The 23,928-nt window shown below is 39.9% G+C and overlaps 1 protein-coding gene and 1 long non-coding RNA gene across 6 annotated transcripts in view; one reads left to right on the top strand and one right to left on the bottom strand.

Annotated features, from left to right (window-relative positions):
• Positions 1-4,296: 4,296 nt before the first annotated feature.
• On the bottom strand, positions 4,297-9,528 carry LOC123019320. The gene is made up of 2 exons (XR_006413906.1): positions 9,230-9,528; positions 4,297-4,512 (listed from the first exon to the last, which is right to left on the bottom strand). It is a non-coding gene; the product is annotated as an uncharacterized LOC123019320 (long non-coding RNA).
• A 78-nt stretch (positions 9,529-9,606) lies between these two features.
• The window catches only part of SNX9 (sorting nexin 9), a 53,407-nt gene continuing 39,085 nt past the window's right edge, over positions 9,607-23,928 (top strand). The window contains exons 1-2 of one of the 5 annotated variants that reach the window (XM_044422056.1): positions 10,577-10,761; positions 12,297-12,331. In XM_044422056.1, the coding sequence (XP_044277991.1) occupies positions 10,602-10,761; positions 12,297-12,331 (195 nt within the window). In that variant the 5' untranslated portion in view covers positions 10,577-10,601. Of the gene's footprint in view, positions 9,880-10,576; positions 10,762-12,214; positions 12,248-12,296; positions 12,332-23,928 lie in introns of those variants that run through there. The other 4 variants (XM_044422046.1, XM_044422078.1, XM_044422072.1 and 1 more) reach the window with 4 other exon arrangements.

Below are 23,928 nucleotides of genomic sequence, written 5' to 3'. Positions count from 1 at the left end.
GATGCGGATGAAGGAGGAGAGCAAAAAGTTGGCTTGAAACTCAACATTAAGAAAACTAAGATCATGGCATCCGGTCCTCTCACTTCCCGGCAAATAGATGGGGATGAAATGGAGGTAGTGACAGATTTTATTTTCCTGGGCTCCAAGATCACCGCAGATGGGGACTGCAGCCAAGAAATTAAAAGATGCTTGCTCCTGGGGAGGAAAGTTATGGCAAATCTAGACAGCACACTAAAAAGCAGAGACATCACCCTGCCGACAAAAGTGCGTATAGTCAAGGCTATGGTTTTCCCAGTTGCAATGTATGGTTGTGAAAACTGGACCATTAGGAAGGCTGAGCGCCGAAGAATTGAGGCCTTTGAATTGTGTGCTGGAGGAGACTCCTGCGAGTCCCTTGGACCGCAAGGCGATCAAACCGGTCAGTCCTAGAGATCAACCCTGACTGCTCTTTAGAAGGCCAGATCCTGAAGATGAAACTCAAATACTTTGGCTACCTAATGAGAAGGAAGGACTCCCTGGAGAAGAGCCTAATGCTGGGAACAATAGATGGCAAAAGAAGAAGGGGAGGGCAGAGAATGAGGTGGCTAGATGGCGTCACTGAAGCAGCTGGCATGAGCTTAAGTGGACTCCAGGGGATGGTGGACGACAGGTAGGTCTGGAGGAATGTTGTCCATGGGGTCATGATGGGTCGGACACGACTTCGCAACTAACAACAACAAATACATGTCAGCCCTAATTTAGACAACCATTAAGAGCACTAGATAGATGAAAGCCTGTGGCCTTAAAGACTTGTGTGCATCCTATGATGGGAGCAAGGCAGAGTGATCTCCACTGCTGCTTTGCCTTATGCCAGTGTATAAAGCATTGGACTGGGGAAGGAAAATAGGCCTGGATAAAGGCATCAGCATAAGCCCATACACCCTTTTTTCCCATCTTCAAGGCCTTGTTGTGACTATTGGGAGGCAGGCAACTGGCACAGTTCTGTCCATGCTGCCTGTCAAGGGGAGGGGGAGAACAATGACAATGACTCTGTTTACAAAGTCCCAGCTCCAAAATCATGGGATTAAGAAATTTATCAGATTATAAGAATCCTGCCAGGTGATGTCAGGAAGCGAGGGAATTGCACCCTAAATCAGGCAGTGTTTAAATTAGACAATGTTCAGTGTTGCCCACTTCAATTTTGAAATCCAGTCTCAATTTCCTCTAAATATCACTTTGTCTTTCAAATGAGGCATTTTGTTAGCTGCCAAAACAACAAACATGTTCTAATCTCTTGTACTGAAGTTATTTTGTTCTGTAATTAGCTTCTTCACTCTTTTCCTTTGTTATATGATGACATAGACTGTCTTTTGGGTTTCCTTTCACATGAAGTAAAATAGGAAATGGAAGTAAGAAAGCTAGCTTTTTAAATCTGATAAAACCTCAGTGGCAAAACTTTGTGTAAGTGGAACCTACTTTTACATCCTAAGCAAACTTGTTTAGTAATTCCTTGAAGTCAGTAACCTCTATTACTGTACATTATTATAAACTATGTGTCAGGATGTGTTCAATCATGAATAACATTGGAGCGGAGCTTTCCTTGGCTTTTGCCAAAAATACAAAACCCAATATTGTGTGCCCAAATCCTCCAAACCTTGCTAGGATGAAAATTGTATGTGCTGACTGCCTGCATGCTTCCAGGGAAAATCCTAAAAAGCAGAGAGCTGCATGCAAATACTATCAGTTAAGTTGGAATGCAAATTTGTGTGCTTGAAGATATGAGAACGTAAGAAGAGTCATGCTGAATCAGACCAGAGGGCCATTGTAGTCCAGCATTCCATACACACAAACCAGCTGCCCACGAGATCCTTCAAGCAGGATGGGTGCAAGGCCTCTTCCTGCACAGCAACTGGTGTATGCAGGCTGGAAAAGGAGCTAGCACATAGCCAGCAAGGCTAGTAGCCATGGATTCTCCCTCATGAAACTCTTCAATCCCTTTTTAAAGCCATCCAGATTGGCGGCTATCAACACTTCTTGTGACAGCAAATTCCATAGCTTAACTATATGTTATGTGAAAAAAGAACTTCCTTTTATCTGTCCTAAACCTCCCACCAGTCAGCTTCATGTGATGACCTCAGGTTCAAAAGTTATGGGAAACTGAGAAAAATGTCCCTCTCTTCTTCCTTCGTATCATGCATTATTTTGAACATCTCTATCATGCCTCTCCTTCCTTGCCTTTTTCTAAGTCAAACAGTCCCAGTTGTCACAAGGGAGCTGCTGCAGCCCCTAATCATTTTTGTTGTCCATCTCTGTAAATACATTTGTATTGTTACTAAAACCATGGCTACCCACCCTGCTAACCAAGTACTGAGGATGTGCCCTGGAAATAGGCAGACATAAATCTCAACATACAGTAACTATTCAAACTCAATGGGCAAACTGAATGCCACTTAACTCAAAATCAGTAAGTTTATACTTACTGGGTGGAATCTAGCTAACCTCTCCTGCTACTCGTAATAGAATGGTTTCCATCAGTGAAATGGGAAGTGGGAAATTCCCCATCTCCCTGCAGCTTCCCATTCAACGTCAAATCTGTTCCAGACAGTTGGCAGACACACTGGAGGGGGTGGAGGCAACAAAGAGGAAGGTAAGGTCTTCTTGCATATGCAAACGTCCATTCATACACCACTGGATTTCACCTTGTTGTCACTTAGTTTCAATACCTACTTGTCTAAACATTCTATCTTCTCCCATCTGTTCAGATTTAAAGATGTGGGACACAGTCCATCCAAAGTAAAGCATATTTGTATATTCATTTATTTGAAATGGGCATTTCTCCCCTCAACATTATGGAAAATAGAAGTGCTCAATTTCAGCTTGATTTGTACCTCTGTTTTTAATTTTAGCCATTTGACTACCTTCTGAGAAAAGTGAAAAAACAATTTTTAAATTCTTTTTGTTGATCAGTATTTGGAGTGAATTAACATTATGAATAATTCAGATTTTGGTCATAATTCAGCACAGAATTTGGCATATTTATGTTCACTGAAAAGTTTCAATGGAAACTCTACTGGTTTCTCATCAGGTCTGCTTGTGCAGGCCTTCAAGCCCAATTACCAAGATGTCTGAGAACTGGTGAGTGGTGGCCAGCACAATCCAAAGTCACTGCCTGTAATCCTCAGAACTTGGGAGGGTAATGGGCATCCTATTGAGAGCAGAAGGAACACAAAGGGGAGGCTTGTCCCCACACCCCTCCCATTCTGCAAAAGGCTTAGACAGCCTATTTGGCTGTCTTTTATCTCAGCATGCAAGAAGGTCAGACTGAATTGATGCCAGGATATTACATATTGGGATGAAGCACCTCTCCTCCCCTTCCTGCCCCCTGAAACACCCTCATATCTCTTCTGACCCTGGAGTAGCAACTGGCATGGTTCCTTCCATGCCAGCTGCAAGGTAGAGGAGGGTGCACCAATGTTAGATTTCCAGCCTTGAACTTGGAGGATGTTTTCAAGGTCAAATCTGGGACAGATCCCTCTCTAGCTGCCATAGAATTGTACCCTAAGTGTCTAGGTCACTAATTCTTCAATCTGGCTGCATAAAATGTGAACGCTGCAATCAAAAGAGAGCATTCAACATTATTCTGTGTTTAATGTTAATTATAAGTATATATGGAACAAATAGGCTGGATAAAATGACAGCCCATCAGTTGTGTGGTGTGAGACTTGCCTGCTTACACGTTACTCTGCACGACCTATGAAGGAACAAGTATTGGGTTGTGTGGTAAAGAAGAGGCAGTGGGTGGGTAGTAGCCTTACCTGTGCATGGCAACCTACTGGATTTTAAACTAATGGACTGTTATGTGCAAACAGCCTTGTTGCACCTAAGTGGAAATATACCTGCACAAAGGACTTCTGCCTGTATAATGGGACTTTCCCACCCGTTCTTCTCCCCTGAAATTCCCCTTAATGCCCCCGCAAATCTGCTCCAGCAAGCAGAAATTTTGGCAAAATATTAATACTTAAAATTATATTTGCTAACCTCACTAAACTTACTATTCTCATTGAGCATAGAGAGGCTTATTTATGAATAAATGTGCATAGAAGTGGACTTTTGACAGGTATAGTATGATTCACTGAAAACTGAAGTCCTTTGATACCCAAGTAACTTATTTTGATTAAATCCTTGTATATAATTCCTGCTAAAATAAAACATTTTTGATACAAAACATTTGCTTATACTTGACTCTACAAATGTATTGCCACCATTTTTCACCTTTTTTCCATCTTCCTTAAACCTGTAAATTGCACATGCACAGTCTGTTTTTCTAGTTCATTTATTAAATTTTGTTGAAGAACATATGGACACCCTCTGGTTTCCTACCTTAATTGTTTTGCTACCTACTGAGCAATAATAATTCAGTGAAGAAATAAGTAGCTGGCATACCACCTGTTTCTATTAAGATGTTTGGGGAATAAAACTTAGTTTGAACCAGTGCTCAGCATCAAAACCTCTTCTGTATCTTCTCAATCAACCCTGGAAGATGTAAAATAAAGAAGACATGTAAAGATATCATTTCCTACACATACAATAACCCAGCTCAGACCCACAAAAAGGAATTCAGATGCAGGAATTCTAGGTCAATGAGTAGAACTTTCTGGCAAGTTTGAGCTTCCTCCTGTAGACCCTCTCCTCCCACTTCATTTTCCATATTTGTGGGTGCTGGAGGCAATACCCAAAAATCAGAATGATGGCAGCAGAGACAGTTTTTTGGCTCCTAGTCATTCTGTGAATTTTGCAGCTGAACATGTTAACTAAATCTGATGATATGCATGACACCAAGTGGCACACTCAGGTGAGCAGTGGTGGCAAGCAGCAGTGCTCATGGATACTATCTACTTCCTGTTCAGCAGAATTCTCTTGCTGAGGACCAGCCACATGTCTGGGTGGTGTTTCTTGAGAATCCAAGTTTTGGTTGCATTAAGCTTGGGAAAAAAGCTTGTGAGGGCTGAAAATTTGCTTTCTTCCATATCAGGTTTCCCTAATTATTTTACTTTTAATATAAATGTATATAAATACATAAATAATATAAATGCTTATAAATTTGAAAGTTCTTTTATCTTTGTAAGTTGTTACAATGAAGAATTGAAGGTTATTGTTGACTACTAAAATAATGAAGAAATATACCATTTGAGTTGGTCAGTTATTAAAAATGGCTCTGTACAGTTGCTGTCATTGCAAAACTGTATAAAAATGCAGAAAACCAATTGCTTTAAATCAAGGCCAGTATTTAGGTCTTTCTACCAGCTGTACATAGGATAATCAAACCAACAGACGCCTTCATTATGAAAGAGGAAGAAGTGGTTTTGTACTACAGCTGCCCTATCTAAAAACTAAATTTACTCTGAGGAAACATATTATTTAAAATGAAGTATCATGATGATGAAGTTTCCTTTGGGGAGAGTTTTAAATAGGCTGATATGAATGAGTAAGAATCTTGAATAAATACTATGCATTGTTACTAAGAAAAGTGTTCTTGTTATGAACAATACATACTGAGTAAGATAGATTCTTCTTTGAATTACTGATTAGTCCAATAAAATATGTCATCTCACAGAGCAGCCACTTCTTTTATTGGCACAGTTTCTATGTTTTTAACAGCTGCGCAACAACCAGAATGCCAATAGTTTAAGCTAGAGAGATACAGCGATAGGAAATGCTTCATCTGTCAAAGCTTTTCACACAGGTTTTAAAGACAAAATTCTTACCAGAAAGCACCAGCACCAGCAACCATATGAGCTGAGGACCCTCTGTCTTTCTGTATTGCTTCTGGGATATCATGTACCTGCCTAGGTATTATCTAATGGGGATGCCCTCTTGATAGCAATGCATTTGCATGGTTGTTAATATCTGGCAACCTGAGATAGTGTTCTTCACACAGGGACCCTGACTTTGGAACTCTCTGCTCATGCATATAGAAGCAGTGCCAAAACTTATAGGCATTGGACCCCAGCTAAAGACCTGTTTGCTTACATAGGTAACAAATGCAGTTGATCGATCTGTTGCATCATTTTCCTCTATTTAATTATGCCTTTTATCAATATTGTATAGTTTTACTTTGTTTTATTCTTTGCACTCTGCTTTAGGATTCTTTTGTAATAAATAGGTGGTAAGAATATTTAAAATCCATCAATCTTGTTAATCCTGTTTCTCTAGGATTCCCTCTCAAGTGCCTTGCTCTACCATTCTGATGTATTGTTATAGTTTTCTAAAGCCACTGCCAGTTAGCCATCATTGTCTTGCTCAAGTTGAATGATTTCAGCTGGTTTTGGATAAATTAAAAAATGTGATGATGGCACCATGTGTTGCACTGTTGTGTGTTTACCATATTATATGTGCTTCCTGTGACTTGCACGTACAACACACCTGAAAGTGTTTATGGAATGAGAAAAGAGCTGAATAATAATCAGAGGCTGCCTAAGAGGCAGCAGGAAGTACCAAAATCCCTACTGGATTTAATGGCAAATGGTGCTAAACCTGTTATAGAGTAATCCTATGGTCCCTAGACAGCCTCTGGAGGATCACAGGATGATCTGAATTCCCAGCTCTGAGGTTGAATAATCACTCTAATGCCAGAACTGGGGAGCCACTCTCAGATACACAGGTTTTCAAATAAAAATAAGAAAGTTACCGTGTTTTTCCGTCTATAAGATGCCCCCATGTATAGGACGCTCCTCACTTTTCCTACCCATCTCCAACTAACAAGCCACTGCTGCTCGTGCATAGCTTCGCTGCCCCCCACCCACACCGCCCCCACCCATGTCGCTTTGCCGCCCCCGTGCACTGCCCCCCATGTACCAGTCTCCCCCCCCAGTGCTCCCACCCCCCCATGTATAATATGCACCTTCATTTTTAAGTAAATGTTTTAAAGAAAAAGTAGCATCTTATACACGGAAAATATGGTAATCTAACTATCTAGATACATTTTAGCTACTTAAGTAGAAGGTTGGCTTTCCAAACATTGCCAAACTCCTTGCAGAAAAGATAGGTAGGAGGAGGACATCTCTGGGTTCCCATCTTGATTGATCTAGGAAGAAAAGGTGCATACTTCTCCCAATTTATGGGAATTAAAAGACTAACTTCCTTACCAAGATGAAATACAGGTGACAGCAGTCACAGGGCACAATTCTATAATATCCTGCAGTTCCCAACATGCCCCAGTCTACATAAGTAGCTACAGGGATGCTGCAAGTTCTAGCACACCTTTCTGTCTAAACATACCTAGGCTTGTGCCTTTAGAAGTTGCATCCACTTTCTTAATGATCCTTGACTTATAATGCAAAAGTTCCAACCAGAAGGGTTATCGTTAAAAAAAAAAAAAAAAAAGCAGCAGAGGTTAACCTAAGTATGGGGCAGTCTGCATTATGACAAAGAGGAAATTATGGTGGCTTGTTAACCTCACAGCACATGAGGTAAACAACAACAGTACGTGAGTTATTAGAATCACTGCCCCCACAACCACGCCATGCCTTCCAAGGGACATTGTCCCAGCAGGGTAATTAGTGAAATCCAGCCGCCACATAACTGGTATGCATGGCAGGGTTAACTAGCACCATGTTGTTATTGGATTGTTCAGAAAGTAGGGTTCATCATATTTGTCCTTTGCATCCACTGGGTTAGATCCAGGCTTAATCATGCTGAGAGCAGACTCACTAAAGTCCCATTTATTAGTCCTGATTTACTTGTCCCATTGTTTTCAATAGTTTCACTCTAAGCCCAAATTAGTATGGATTCAAGCCTTTGTTCAAAGAGCAAGAAATATGCAGCTCAATCCAATGATTTTAATAGGCTTAGGAAGGTCCCCTTGCCCAGGATTGAGCTGTTAATTATAGGGATAAGCAATTTGTGGCATACAGGCTGAATGTAATGAGTGAAGGCTGACAACTTTCCTTTTAACATAGTTATCCCATCCTACTCCCATGCCTACCCTGGATCATCAGAACACCCACTCCCAGGCCTGGGAGGAGTCACATGTGTGACTGCTGAACAACTTTTGGCTTCTTAACCTAGAAGTAATAGTTTGTAGTTATAACTTTTAATATATATTTGTGGAAAATGCCCGAACTTTTGTTACAGGCTAGAGTAGGTGCTGACTGAAATGAATTTGGAACATGTTATTAGTTCTTACTTTCCTTAGGGCTCACTCCTATGGACTACATATTCACCACTCAGAAACCCCTAAACACAGGGGCTTCCAAGGTTGGGGGTGGTTCTCCAAGTCAGAACACTGTCTCTGACCTCAGAGGGATTTCCTGAACAAACCTATGGCCCCTGAAATTCTCACCCAGGAACCACAGGAATGCACTCCCAGTTATTGACTATGTTCAGACAGCATGATGACCCATCAACCCATTCTGGATAGCTAGCCAAAATGGTCCAAAACTATCTGATGATCTTCATAGCCAAGGAAAGACTAGAACCAAGATCTCAAATCCCAGCCTGAGGTACAGTAATATTGATCCACTACATGATATTAGTGTAAGGATTGCAGGAATTTATCATGTTGCAGCAAAATGAACAGTGTCTTGAAGATAAACAGATTCAGGGTGCAATCCCGTATATATTTAGCTAGAAAAACTTCTCCACAATTCCCAGTATTCCCCAGACAACCAGGATGATGGGAATTATTGGATTTTTTCGGTCTATATATGCATAGGACTGCACCTTTGTTGTGACATACATCTTGGGAAATGATTAGACCAAAATCAGTTTGTTAAATCTTTAAACGGGCACTGGCCTAAGCAGCCCAATAATTTGCTAAAAAGATGTTCATTTCCTTAGATAGGCCTTATTTCCAACAAATTGTGCATCTGAATCATCCAAATGAAACAATGCAAGGCATGCTTACTCAGAAGAAAGTTTTAGTGAGTCCGATGGGGCTTACTGCCAGTCAGGTAAAGGGAATGCAGCCTAGATATGTCAGTGAAATCCTATACAGAAGTCTCACTACATTCAATCGGGGGCTTACTCCCTAGTACAGCAGCTATAGAAGCACTCTGAACACTCTAATAACGTACAACGTAAACACTTGCTCCTTTTTGACATTACTATTATTGGTGGTAGTAGTAGTAATATTAAATACACTCGATCGAAAGCCTAGCTGTGCAGGGCCTGCCTTTTCTACGCGTTCCTTACAGAACTCATTGTTTTAGGCGCTCAACAAACAACAAATATTGTTATAATCAAGGAATACCTTGACGCTGCTGCTTATAAATGCTTCCACTGCTGGGAAAAGTTTGGTCTGTGATGCAGTCGTTAGGCAGCGTCCCCAGTGCAACCTTCGCGGCGAGAGATAAGGATGAAGAAAAATTAGGAACAGGGAAGCCCCACACCGACCCCCGCGCCGTGTGCGAAGTTGTCGGTCGCGGACGGCGAGGGTCACGTGCGCCAGGGTGGGCTGACGAGGCGGCGACTTCTTCCCGTCCCTTTCCTCGCCTGGGTTTCGGGACGCCCTCGTGAAACTCCGCCCCTGGATATGGGCGAGCGGACGAGGAAGAGGCAGAAGGAAAAAGAAAGGCAGGCGAAAGGAAACGTAGGGGGCTCCCTCAGCCTGCACTTTGCCTTGTCGTGAGTTCAGGAGCGATTTGCCTTCCGCCTGACGAGCAGCCAGATCGCCTCAGGCGCTGGCGAAGAGGAAGAGGTGACGGAGGGCGGCTGGCTGGCTGGCTGGCTGAAAGAGACCCGGGAGCCAGCAGCGTCGCCGCCGCCGCCGCCCTCCTCCTCCAATTCCTCCTCCCTCAGCGCCGCGGCCCAGTAGGAGGGACCCACAGGCAGAGCAACCAGCTAGGCTCTTTCCCGGGTAGGGGGGAGACTCGCTGCCTCAACCCCACCATGGCCACCAAGGTGAGGAGAAAGCGCCGCCGACCCCAGCGCACTGCTTCCCTGCTCCACACTCCGCCCCAGGTGGTCAGCTCCTGCTCTCGGAGCCGCTGCCTCTGGATCACCCCGCCGCCGCCCCGCTGTTTTGCCGTGCTTTTTAGAAAACGTCGGGCGCGATTCCGTCCAGGGTAGGGAGGTGGTCGGTAATTTTCGAGGGAACGGTTTGCAGGAGTAGGCAGGGGTCCTCCGCTGCTGGGAGAAAACTGGAGGGCGTGTTGGAGGGTCCGCCGTTGCGCACCAGCGTTGGGGGGCTCCAGTGCTGACTAGGGATGGGGTACGTTAGGACCGTGTCCGAAAGAACATTTGGCGCCTCTCCCTCAGTTGAACTTAGGAGACGAACCTGTGGCTTCACTTTGGTACGTTTTGTGGATTGTACCCTTGCAGACAAACAGGCACATGGGTTTGGGCCTTAGACATACTTTCCTTTCTGGGGAGGGAGGCAAGCAGGCAAAGGAGCTGGAAAGCAAACTTTTGACGCTTTCTAGAATGAGTTTCGCCCTACTACTGATATGTTCGTTAACTACTGGTAAATAGGAAAATAAACGATCACGTGATCAGAAAAACGCTGTGCTAAAAGTATTTCTTAAAGTATTTTCCCCAACCCTCCCTGTAGATTCGCCCTATTGTTCCGTGAGCTACCTTTCTCTACCTCTGTGTTTCAGAATAAGGTGTGATTACTTAAGAACATGCACTCCCACTTCTGTCCATTTAGCGTGTTTACATTTTGTATACACCACTTGCATACATCTCTCTCTACCTCTTTGTGGATGTCACATTGGGAGTATCTATTGTTTGTTGTAATTCTGAAAATTGCAGTCTGTCCATGCGAGGCCTATTTACTTACAGGTAAGTTCCATGGTCTTAAGTTAACCTTACTTGTCTGTAAGTGGGTTCACATGCCTTCCCTGAATTCTAGGAAGATATTACATGAATTTTGTTGGAAGAGTGATGAGAAGTGTCAGGGAGCAGCTGATCAGTACTAAAAAAAGTACAAGAGTTGTAGGAGTATAAAAAAAGCATAACCTGTGCTCTTATTGTAAAAGTAAATGTTTAAAACCTACACCTTCTTCCTTGTTCTTATATTTAGTTGTAGGAGTAAGCCATGAAACTGTCTTCCAATTTCAGCATTAACATACAACCTCTTTTTTCTTTTATCTCATGCAAATTATTTATCTCATGTAAACAGTGCTTGTTTACAACTAGTGTTTCCAAACATAGACAGAAATAAAAGAAAAGCATGTAACTTAGTCACTTAGTTTTCTGTCTTTTCCTGTGTCTGTTTTCGAATTGCATTTTAATACTTTAACATCATGTCTGAACTTAGCCATGCTTTCATGCTTTTCTCTATCTGGTAAAAGCTAGATACATTAAAAAAAACAAAATTAAATTCTTAATCTTGTTTTCAGCCTTTTCAGAAACAAAAAAGTAGCCACTCAGTAAAATTAATTGTAACTTATTAATATTATACATCATTTGTGAAACATCTACGCTGCATAAAAGGCTTTAATGTCTTCATTACATTTCCTCTTGCAAATTCCTCATAGCTTTTTTTCCCATTTATAGATGTGTTATAGCTTGTCAGGGTAAAACTGAATCTGCACTCTCATGTGTTTGGACATAGCTCTTAAAGTGAGCTGCAGTGAGCCTTGGGTTCACACACAGTTCTACTCACTGCCACTGTGGTTGTGAGGAAATCAGAAGCTTTTGTGTTAGATTAAGTCAGATTAGTGCTATATCAGAACCCTAAATTGTGGTCAATCCTAGCTGTAGTTACTGGAAGTTAACTAGCTTTGTAAATCATGGTTTGAAGTTGGCTTATTTCCACTAAGTATAGTTAAGGTTAACCACAGTTTGCTGTGTTCAAACAAACTGGATAATGCAAAATGCAGGTAAAAAATTCTAAACTTCACAGCCACCCTGAAGAGAGAAGGAGTAATGTGCAGTCTAAAGGATTGCTGTGGTTTATTCTTGTCATGCTACCAAACTCGGCCTCATTCCTATTCTTGAATATCGTACTAGTTCAGGGAGAATTCCCAAGAAAATGCCTTCTGCTCATGTAATCGTTTTTAGATAATTGAGTAATCTAATCAGTTTCTTCAAAACTGGATCAAGTTCTTTGTAGTTATCCTTTATTTTTCAGTACTCAGCATTCAAACAGGAAAAGGGAAAAAATGAGTTCCAGTTTTCAAAAAAATTAATCGCAAAGCACATATGCTGAGTAATACTCTGACCTCATCTGGAGCTATAGATAGCTTTTTTTCCCTTTGTAGTATCTTTATAATAACCCAGGAAGTAATATTGAAACTCCGTCAGTATGAGTTTACATTTAAAGGTATATGGTTAAACATCCTTTGTTTTATTTTCTGTTTTATTTTATTTAGCTTGGAATATGCAGTTACTGAGTTTAGAAACAATTGTGAGTAGCCCTGTGGAAATCAGAGTTATTTTTCTTTTGCTACTAAACTTTAATAGAAAATTGATCAGTGTGTGTTTACTTTGTTGCTTGTATTTTACATTGTTAGGACTGCTTTCCGTTCCTTCTCCTGAATTTATTTATAAAGTAAAAGTGTAATTTTTAAAAGTAGAATATTATTCAAACTAATAAAAATTTAAAACATCAATTAGAGTAACTTAGGTGGCTTTTAGCACCTTTTTAGTTGTGTATGCTTTTGTGTGAAATTAGTGAAATAGCATGGGTCCTTTAAAAAATAAAGGAAGAGAGATATCAGGAATGCAGCTTTTCTCCAATATTACCAATATTCTGTGAAATTTATTGTAGTTACTTTATTGGCCTACTTTAATCATTGAAGTAAGAATTTATGCAGGCCTTCACTAAAGCCATCAGTGGTGTCTACAAATACTTAATTTGCAGGAATTCTGATATGTGATAATGTATTCATTTTATTGGATGGGTGATACTTGAGTTGGACATGACAGTGAAGGTGAGAGAAAGGCAGGAACTCCTGAAAGTTAGTCCATATGCTCTTGGGCATTGCAGTGGCTATACAAAAATGCTCACACACATTGACTGGGCTCACATGCCATTACTGTGGTGGGTTATGATCCATGTTTTTTCCAGAGTGGCTTGTTGTCTTTTCTAAACTGGCCGGAATGGCTTGTTTATAGTTTACAACCATGCTACCAGGTTCAGACAATTCAACAAGCTACTCTGAAACAAATATGGCACATAGTCCCCCATATATTACTTTGTTGAGTGAATTAGAATTATTGTGTACTCATCCACCAAAGAGGTGGCTTTCAGGGGAATGGAGAAAAATGTAGAATAAATTTGGATCAGAAGCCAAAATTTGAGGTGTGCTCTGTGCCATTCTTACCCTGGATAGTGACATGAAGATGAGGATAGATAGCTTGCCTGTTGCTTTGAGCTCAGCCATTCGGTAGTGCAGAGGCAGAGTACTGGAAGTTGAATCAGATATACAAAATTCACGTCTGTTATTCATATACTATTTCATTTGCTTAGATTGTTTCACCAAATGTTTAATGGATATTGTGAATTAAGTTTAACTGGTTTATAAATTGATTATCAGTGGAAATATAGAAAGAAAATGCCATTTTGTTAATTATATATATGGTTTTTGGAAAATATTTAAAGGCATTGCTGGTTTTTAATGTCTTACAGTATAGTGTTCCATTGACATCATTTTGCCATGGAATTCCATTTATAAAGCATTTTTAATACCATGGTATAATGTGAATTTCCTTTTGTCAACTGTTGGAAGCCAAACCTGAAGATTTTCAGCTTAGATAGTAGCAGAAACAGAGTCAAATTGCTGTTTCTCTCTGTTTGGAATAGGCCCCTGTACTATGTTCAAAGGAAGTGAAGGGTCATTGTTTCAATGCCAGACAAATGCAGCTTCATTCTGTAAACAAATACGCTTGTGACGTCTTTTAGTTGACTAGCATTCTAGATGAAATTGCCCTGTGAATGGTAGGCCAAAAATATTTCTGAGGGTCTAGGGAACATTCATGAATAATAAAAGGTGAGATCTCACATTAGAACCAGCTGTGTGTCAGTGTGCTATTTTGAAAAATTGTTAATGGGCCGAAAGTTACATGGAATCCAATAGCAGCACAGTCAGACTCAAATCACTTTGAAAGCTTACAATAAGCAACCATCTTCTAGCTTCTCCTGAGGCACTGCATTCTAGTGGTTAGAGTGGGACATGGAAAATCCTGGTTCTAATCTTCACTTGGTCATGAAGCTTACTAGGCAACTTTAGGCCAGTCAAGGATGCTCTGCCTTACCTACCTCAAAGGGTGGTTGTTGTAAGGAAAAATTGAGGAAGAGAACCTTGTAAACCACTCTGAATTCCCTGCAAAAGGAAGAAGGGCAGAGTATAAATGTACTGCAATAATAATAGGCACAGGCCTGTTGATGATGCTGAAAAGTAAAGGTGAAAACCATCATCTACATATAGCAGGGGTCCTCAAACTTTTTGAACGGGGCCAGTTGAAAGGTGCCAGTGATGGGTGCAGGCCGCCAAGGTGGTGCGGGTTGGGGGGGGGGGGCATGCTTGCACAGAGATCATTCTCTCCAAAACGATCTTGCGAGCAAGCCGGCACCTTGCCCAGCAGCAGCTTTCTCGCAAGGAGATACTTTTCTCTGAGCAAGTCCAAAACTATCTCCTTGTGAGCATGGTGAGCTATGGCGGGCCGGATAAATGGGCATGGCAGGCTGGATCCAGCCCGCAGGCTGTAGTTTGGGGACCCATGATCTATAAGGATATCCAGTATTTAGAGGAAGAGTATTTTTGTTTCACCTTTCCTTCAGGGATGTTCTAGCCACTATCCCATGCTTGCTTATATTTTTATAGGTCTTATTTTGTCTTTATTGAATGCTTAAGAGTACCAGCTATGCTAGTAATGTATTTGTAGAGACAACAGTAATATACCTTCAGCATGCCCATAAATATGGCTTCAACTACATGGAAATATATTCTTGTGGCAATTAATCTGTTTCTAGTATTGTGAACATTGCTGTTGGGAAGTTGTGATTGTATCCATCATGCGTTATTGATTTTGGTGTAAATGCATTTCAGGCAACTTCAGGAATTGTATCCTTTAGAGAAGATTTTATTTCTGAATGGCAGTTGTTGTCAAATCATATTCAATTTATGGAAGCCTTGTGAATGAAAGCACTCCAAAATGTCCTAATCCATTACATCCCTATTTAGCTGTTCTAAATTCATGGTTGTGACTTCCTTTATGGAGTCAATCCATCTTTTATGTCTGAACTAGTCACAGCATAATGCCATTTTTAAAACATTTTTTTCAATGTTACCCAAATCTTTCCAGTATTATGTTTGGCATGTCACTGGTAATAGATGAACAGTAATCCTGTGGCCCCAAACAACACCTGAGGTGCTATAGGATAATGCAGAGTTCGTCTACAATGCCTGTAGATAGAACTATGAGCAAAGAGGAGGAGATGTTGTGGGGCTTCCTTCCCTTACCCCTTGTTAGTTGCGCAGATGATAGGTGGAAAGAGGCAAACTCAGAGACTCTGTCACTTGAAAGTATAACTCATAGGATTGTGTCCTAATGGAATTCACAAAATATTATAATAGTTTTAGGTTCTCTTCTTTTGTGACTAGACTAGCTACCCCTCTGGAATAAGCTATTCACAGGAACATGAAGCTTGTGGTCTGATTATAGGTTACTGTAATGTGAATTCCCTTGGTTAACCCTGCATGTAGTAGATGGAAGGATAGACCTGTACTAATGCAGAGACATAGACTAATACTTTTAGTAATACCAACCTTACTCCATCTTGATAGTCCAAACAGACCTTAACTCACAGGGCAAGCCTACATATGAAAACATTTTAATTATTGGAAGCTTTACTATGCATCACTTATTTGCTTGTATGAAGTTAATAGTTTTCAAATGATAAGCTCCAGAATAGCATATCCCAGCCATTTCACAGACACCTTCTGGGGGAGAGACAGTTGCACGCAATTTTGGGCCCCAAAGTGTGATTTGGAGAGATTTTAACAGATTCTGCATTTAGAAAACATACTTGTTGACTAAGAGCTTGAGTTAAAAGAATCATAATGCTGAACAGAATTTACACTTTGTCGTTATCACATATCAGTTGCAGTTGCACTAGCTGCTATTGTAGTAAACACAGCTACCAGAAACTTTGCCGTGTTCTGTTCATTTACCTGTTTAGCTCAAAAATGTGATCTCATATTCCTTCAATTTATTTTTATACTCAGAGTATTCTAGTCAGATAGTGTCCCATTAGTCAGTGTTGTTGGCTCAGAATATGGTTATATCTTCATCGTTTTCTTCTCACAGCTCTCTTCACCACTACCCTTGTCCTTGTCCCTGCCAAATGCTCGAAATGATATATTTTTTTCAAATGGTAAGCACCAGAAAACACTATCTTTGGAAGATTCTCAAAGGGGAATTTTTTCTTTTAGATTCCAAGTCTCCTTAACATTCCTCCACACTGCTAGTGTCTAATATATCTAAAGAATTGGCAGTGATTCTTATATGGAAATGCAGTGCTTGTCTATTGAGAAGTAAGTTCTGTTGATTTCAGTGGGGCTTAGTCTCAAATGTGTATAGGACTAGACTGTTAATCAACTTTTTCTTTAGTATACATGTGTATCACAAGTGCCCATAGTGTTTAATTTATAAAACACTGCCTGAAAGTCATAGCCTCTTTGACTTGGAAATTCAACTGCTTTATCCCATAAATTATGGAAGGTAAATGGTTGCTCGGTGAGGGAAAAGCAAGTGGCATATTGTTAGAAGTTTTTTATCCCAAGACTAAGGCATACCTCAAATGGAAGTTTTGGGTGGAGATTAAACTCTGATTAAAATTAAACTCTGAGCCAACCCTTTCCATACAGTTGCTAAAATGAGAATGTTGGAAAACAAGATGTATATTTCTTTTCTAGAAGCCTTAGCTCTGCTGAAGTTCTATTTAGTAACGAGTTAATATGATAGCTTTATTTTGCCCAAATATATTGTGTACCCTGGAACCTGCCCATTCCATCTTTGAAATAATCATCTCCTAGAAAATGTAATTCATAATTAATATTGTTAAGGTTAAATGGTAGAACTAAAGGAAGAGTTTATATGAATAGTCTAGATGGCCAAAGGTACATTGCATTGCAGAAAACTTTGACCAAACATCTTGCTTTGATTTAAAGGTTTACATTGAAGCTGTTTCATTAAAGAAATAAAATCTTTTAAATAGGTTTGTGCTGTTAAGTTAGTTTGGAGCTTTGCATTATAATCAATTATATGTATGTAGCAACATAGAGAATGTACAGGAGAGAAACAAGAAATGTGGGGCAGAAGGTAATATATCAAAGCCACCTTCAGCTCACCTGAAAATGTGACATGTTAGTGTCTATCACTGGTGGGAATATTTATTTTTTGTATCCCGTCCTTCCGCATAAGTGCTCAGGACAGCTTACATAGTATAAAATTAAAATAATACAATAATAAACTACAATTATTAAACGCATATAAACTGAACATTATCAACTAAAAGGAAAAGGAAGAAAAAAATAGAAAATGCGACTGTGAGAACAGGATATAAAACAATCTTAAAACATGTAAAACCCTTGATTATAAAAATGATGGTTAAATAAAAAGTTCTTTTTATATCACCAGCAGACTTATCCCTCTGGAGCTTATAACAGGCCACAGGGATGAACATGCTGCTCTCTAGTGGAGGTGCCCTGCTGCCACATCCTAACCCCCATCAGGCAGCTATTACATGAGTGTTCAAGAGTACTCTGCCTACTAAATAATCAAATGGTTTATTATATTCCTCTCTTTTGCTAAAGGACAGGCCACCTTAAGTTTAACTTCTGTAGGAAAGTGCTAGTTCTAACAGTACTCAGATTTCCTCTGTGACAAATTGTCTTTACTAAAAGAGAGACTAACGTAGGATTGAGTATACAATTGGACAACCTGCTTTTCCTTTCTTTTAATGGAGGCAGTCTTGGACTTTAACTTTGTGGTTTAACTTGGTTTGTAGTTGTGGTTCTTAATATTCTAAAAGGTAATGAGTTAGCATGTTAGATTGGAGCATACTGTTAGATGGGAAAAGTCCACTTCAGATCTCTGGGTTACTTTGGAAGAGTTGCTATTTTGTTATTTTATTTATTTATTTATTTATTTATTAAAACATTTTATGCCGCCCCATTCGCCGAAGCCTCGGGGCGGCTTACAACAATAAATTACAATGAATATGAACATTAAAAATCCAAAAAATACAATATAACTTATCAGATGAGAGTTATTGTAGCACTGAAATGGCCTTCTCCAACCTATGGCCAACCTCCAACCTATGACTCTCTTGGACTACAACTCCTATGCCTAGCTAGCATGGTCAGTATGAGTAGAAGCTATAGTCCAACATAACTGGAGAACACCAGGTAGGAGAAACCTGAAGTATAATATCATTAACTGTCTTAGAGGACAGGTGGATACAAACATAATGAAATGGAATATTGAGTTCTTCCAGGTGAGGTTGGGGGGTCACCCAGAATTTGGCTCTGTTCTGATTATATAGAAAGCATGGGGCAGACTGCTGTGGGCGATGAGATAGCAAGGAATCGGTAGACAAAATAATACTTGTCTACCACATGTAATAGAATTATTAAATGTAATAGAAAATCCAATAGAAAAATATTAAATACCTTGAAAACATACCTTAAAAGCAGTAAATACCTTAAAAGCAGTAAAACAGAATAGTGTCATGACTGAGTATAAACCAGGAAATGCTTAAGTGAAGACATGCATTTTCAAGAGATGTTTGAAGCTCACTGCAGTCTCCACCTATCAACCTCACATGGGAGAGTGGGTCCAGAGGGTGAGTGCCCATACTGAGAAGACCTGTTTATGTGCTCTTGGTCATAGAATGACCAATAAAGCCTCCTTGAAAGATCTCAGAAATTCATTTGGTGTTTATAGGGGAAGTTCATTAGTTTGTTAATTCAAAAGAGACCACAACTCAGTGGTAAAGCACATACTTTGTGTGGAAAAGGTTCCACGATTAGTCTCCAACTTTTCTCCTGAAGAACTGTGGTACTGAACAATCTGAAGATATTTCCATAGTTACAGAGGAATGTCTTAACATGAATTGATTTCAGACAATACAAAAACAATCTTCCTGGAACAGGAAAACATGACTTAAGCTGCAGTTGTGCTTTGTTCTGGCCAGATGGTAGGTTTTTTTCAGTTATAGAACTCACAATGGGTGAACCCTTACCCCAACATTGATGTTTAATAGGCTTAGGAAAAAATTACTTTCACAATGAGAATATAAATTCTCCACCGTCTGAAATGCCTCTTGGTCAAAATATGTGATATTGATGGGCTTGAGTTCTAGGCTCATAGGAAGAGAATGAATTTCAATAGAGGCAAATGCCGAGTTCTGCACCTACAGAAAATGGAACCAAATGCATGCTTACAGAATGGGAAATATCTGGCTGAATGGTTCTAAAAGTGAGAAGCAACTTGGAGTTCTTGTAAATCACAAGCTGAACATGAGCTGACAATGTGATGTGCCTGCAAAAAAAGCAAATACTATTTTGGGCTGCATTAGTAGAAGTATAGCTTGCATACCATGTGAGGTACTGGTTCCCTTTGATTAAGTACTAGTTAAGCCCCATCTTGAGTATCATGTCCAGTTCTGGTCACCACACTTCAGGAAGGATGTAGATAAGCTTGAGGGGATTCAGAGGAAAGGTACGAAGATGATGAGGGGTCTGGAAACAGCCCTATGAGGAAATACTGAAGGAACTGGGTGTTCTGCCTGGAGAAGAGAAGACTGAGGAGAGCTATGATAGCACTTTTTAAATACTTGAAAGACTGTCACATAGAGGAGGGCCAGGTTCTCATTTCAGTCATGCCTAAGAAGAGGACACAGAATAACAGGTTCATGTTACAGGAGTCCAAATTTTAGCTGAATGTAAGGAAGAACATCCTGACAGCTAGAGCAGTACAGCAATGGAACCAATGAGCTAGGGAGGTCATGAACTCTCCGACATTGAAGACATTCACAATGCAGTTGGACAGCCATTTATCATAGATGCTTTAACTTGGATTCCTACATTTAGTAGGGGGTTGGACTTGATGATCTTATAGGCCCCCACCAGCTCTACTCTTCTATGATGATGAGAATCTAACAAGGGCTGGAGACCTTTCCCTTTTCAAATCATAATCAACACATGCAGTGGTAACAGGGAGTCATAATGATGCTTATGATAGACCTTATCAGCTAGGAACCAATACATATTTTATGTATTTATTGCATATCTCTGCTACTCAGTAGCCAAAATTCTCTGAGCAGTAGACAGAGATTGAAACCATAAAATACAACAAGATGAAACATGATCTAAAGTATTTAAAAGTTTAAAATGGAATAAGTTCAAATCTAAGAACAGCAGCAGCAACCCAGAGTCAGCCAACAACAATATAAAGGTCTAAAGTGCAATACCATTTTACAGTGCAATAGCATTTTAAAAACAAAACCCTGGGAAAACACAAAGGTCTTCACCTGGCACTAAAATGGTCACAGTGTAGCTGTCAGGTGAACCACTCTGTAAAGGACATTTACGTATAGGACCCCACTACTGAAAAGGCCCTCTTCTTTGTTGGGAGCACATGGAGGAGGGACTCAGAAGGCAGTCTTAGAGTATATATGGGAGGCGATGATCCTTCAAGTAGCCTTGCCCCAAGTTTACAGCAGTATACTTGGTGACAAAAGCCACAGGAAATGTAGTTTGACCTATGGTAATATGGCTTTGGAATGCTTTGCTGGAGAGGATTGGCTTGGACCTATTATGGTTGTTATCCAGCATGAGGTGAAGACTTTTAATATATTTTTATTGGTTGAAGGTATGCATCTTATAGAAAGGAAACCGTCTTATATCAAGTTAGACTTTTTCTCCATCTAGTTCAGTGTTGTATATAAACTGAAAGCAGCTTTTCGGGGTTTTAAGAGTCTCCCTGAGCCTTGCCTAGAGATGCTTGGAATTAAACCTGGGCTGTTCTGCTCTACCACTGAGTTCTGGCATCTGTGAAATACCTGGAATTTTAACATAATAATGCCTATTGCCACACTGGTTGCTGCCACTACAGCTCAATGTACCATATAATCTAGTGAATCATTCTGGTTGTTTTGGTTTATATTTATTTATTTTAAAATTTTCTATATCATGTTATATTTTCAAAAAATCTCAAGACCGTGTACAAAAGAAGTATCATCATTGGTAGTCTCATCATATTACAAAGTGTGATTGTTTTCTAGCTTTTCATAGTCATGGAGGTTTATCATTCCTTAAAATTTTAATAGTTTATATACTTACTATTCTGGTAGCCTAGCATTTCCATAGATGTAGTTTGATGTTTTGGCCTTAATTGAAATAACAAATTCTTTCCTTTTTGTTTTAAAGAAACTACTGCAAAGTAAGGGTACGGTAGGCCAGAAGCTTTTAAAAATTTCTTTCAAGTTAGTTAGATTCAATAGCTCCTTGTCTCGCTCTCCTGAATTTTAGTGTAAATGCAACAAAAACTAACAAAAATCCATATTCTAGGAATCAAACTAGATAGCTGTACACTGAAATCCTTGTACACTTTTGTGCATTTGTTTATTTCTTTAGAAATCTTGTTTTTTTAAAGCTACATTTGCATCCTTACTTATGTGAGGAAATGATACTGCATGATATATTTAACTTTGATTATCAAAATATATTTCAGAACATGTATTTATATCTGCTAGTTTTAGTTATTTTGAGGAGAAAGGTACTGCATCATGTCCTGAAGTAAAATGTACCAAATTTTATATGGTGAATTTGGCAAATAACAGTTGACTGTACCACTGAATGATTTATAGCAACTGCCATGTAAGAAGAAACAGGAAGTGATGGGAGACAGGCAAAAATGTCTGGCACCTATCTGCTTCTATTCCGGCTGTACTCCTCTTGCTTTGTTAGGTGAGGACTTCAATTTAAGTGAAACATATTTGGATTAGTACTTGGGTGGAACCTATTTGATTTACCACATACAACATTTCCTGCATAAAGTTCATTCTAAGAAAGTACTGTTTTTGACATTAGTAAATTTAAGGCAAGGTCTTCAAATACACATTTAAGCAACTTAAAAATAGAAGAAGAAATTAGGGAGCTGGGACAAATAGAAAGCAAGAAAAGCTGTTATATATTACTAATCCTGGATCCAGGCAAAAATATTCAAAGCAATTCCATATCCCTACTAAATTCCTCCATAATGTGATATTGGCAAAGGAACTGCTTATCAGTGTATTCTTTCTCTAAGTGGTATAAGCTATAATAGCTATCTCAATTTGCTCAGTAAAGGGCTTATAACTTTCTCGAAAAGCTTTGAACGTTACTGTAGTTGGTATTTTAAATATCAAAGAAGGCTTGCCTATATGCGTTTCTGCAATTATTATGTGGCTAGTTAGAAGCCTTTGGTGAGTTCTCATGTCACATTGAGCATAAGCCATCATGGGATGATTGCTTGCTTCTTAACCTGTTTTACCGCTCGGTCCCCCCCCCCCCCAAGGCCTTCCATCAGCTCCTGATATATCTTTTTGGTACCTTTGTGGCAGAACTCTTTATTTTCTGTGTCAGGATATTTGCAGTTGGCTTGTTAGAGTTGTTAGTACTGATAGAAACTTCCCCTTCCCGCCATCAGCTGTCCAAATAAAAATGGATTTTCTGAGCCTATATGAATATGGTAACATGTTTCTAATCAAAGTCACTGACAGGTGTAAAAAAGCACAACATTGTGCCTATTTTGCCCAGCCCAGGGGTCGGCAACCCGCGGCTCTGGAGCCGCACGTGGCTCTTGAACTCCTCTGTTGCGGCTCCGTTTGCTCAAAACGTGCTGGCACGGCCGCTGATCTGCTGGAAGCTCCACTCAGCACTAGCTAGTTAAGTAAATCAGCTAGTTAAGTAAATCGCTACATTCCTCTGCTAAACAAGCTTCCTGCAGGCTCTCATGTTACATGAAACTGCTGAAAAGATTCTCTTTGTCCCAATGTAATCTCCTTCATCTGAATGGTAAAAGCTGCGCTTGGGACCTGTCACAATTCACAGCACTTGACTGTTTATCTGCTAATCAGTCACTAAACACACCTATATCTCCTATATCTGCGGATCCGCACCAATTTACTGAGCTCCCTCCCACCATAGGCCAACCATGAATAAATTGAAGAAAAGAAAAGTTTCTGAAGAAAACCAAACGTTTAATGATACATGGGTATATTCATTTGCTTTTACCACTTACGAACTTATGGGGGTTTGCTGTTTAATGCATGCAGCCCTTTAGCACTGACTTTGACTCTTCAGGAAGCTGTTCTCCTATTCAAAATATATGAAAGGAGTCCTACTAGTTTATAATGTAAGATTAAAAATAACAGTTTTTAGTGATTGAAAAAGAGCTGCAGCCAAATCATAATGAAGATATACATAGCATTAAGGTAAAAAAAAATGATATATGCTGTGTTATCTTCATTTTAGATGTCAAAAGGTTTTGCGGCTCCCATTGTTTTCTTTTGTGTGGGAAATGGGTCCAAATGGCTCTCTGAGTGTTAAAGGTTGCCGACCCCTGGCCTAGCCTGTCAATATCCCCGCTCTTGTCAGTGTCCGTATCAGTTTCATCCTCCTTTCAAAGCTTGCTAAACTAGTGTGCCCCTTAAAAACAGTTGTTTCATGTACTACCTATCACACCTGCCCAAAAAACCCCTTCTGCTGCAACTGCCAGCTACTTTTAACTTTTGGTGTTTGTTGCTTCCCTTCACTGGACTGTACTATTAGCATTCAAACATGTATGTAGATTATAGAGCAGTGATGATGATCAACAGATATGCACACATTTCAAAGCAGAGCATGTCTGAAATTGGCAAATACATGCAAATTTCATGGCAGAACAGTAAAACAGAGGGGAAACTTACACGAATTGCATAGCTGCAGATGCACATGTTTGTGTAACACCCCC

Source organism: Varanus komodoensis, unplaced genomic scaffold (genome assembly GCF_004798865.1).
Source record: "Varanus komodoensis strain SLA01 unplaced genomic scaffold, ASM479886v1 scaffold1, whole genome shotgun sequence".
Lineage (NCBI taxonomy): Eukaryota > Metazoa > Chordata > Lepidosauria > Squamata > Varanidae > Varanus > Varanus komodoensis.
This window is presented reverse-complemented; position numbering and strand designations above follow the sequence as displayed.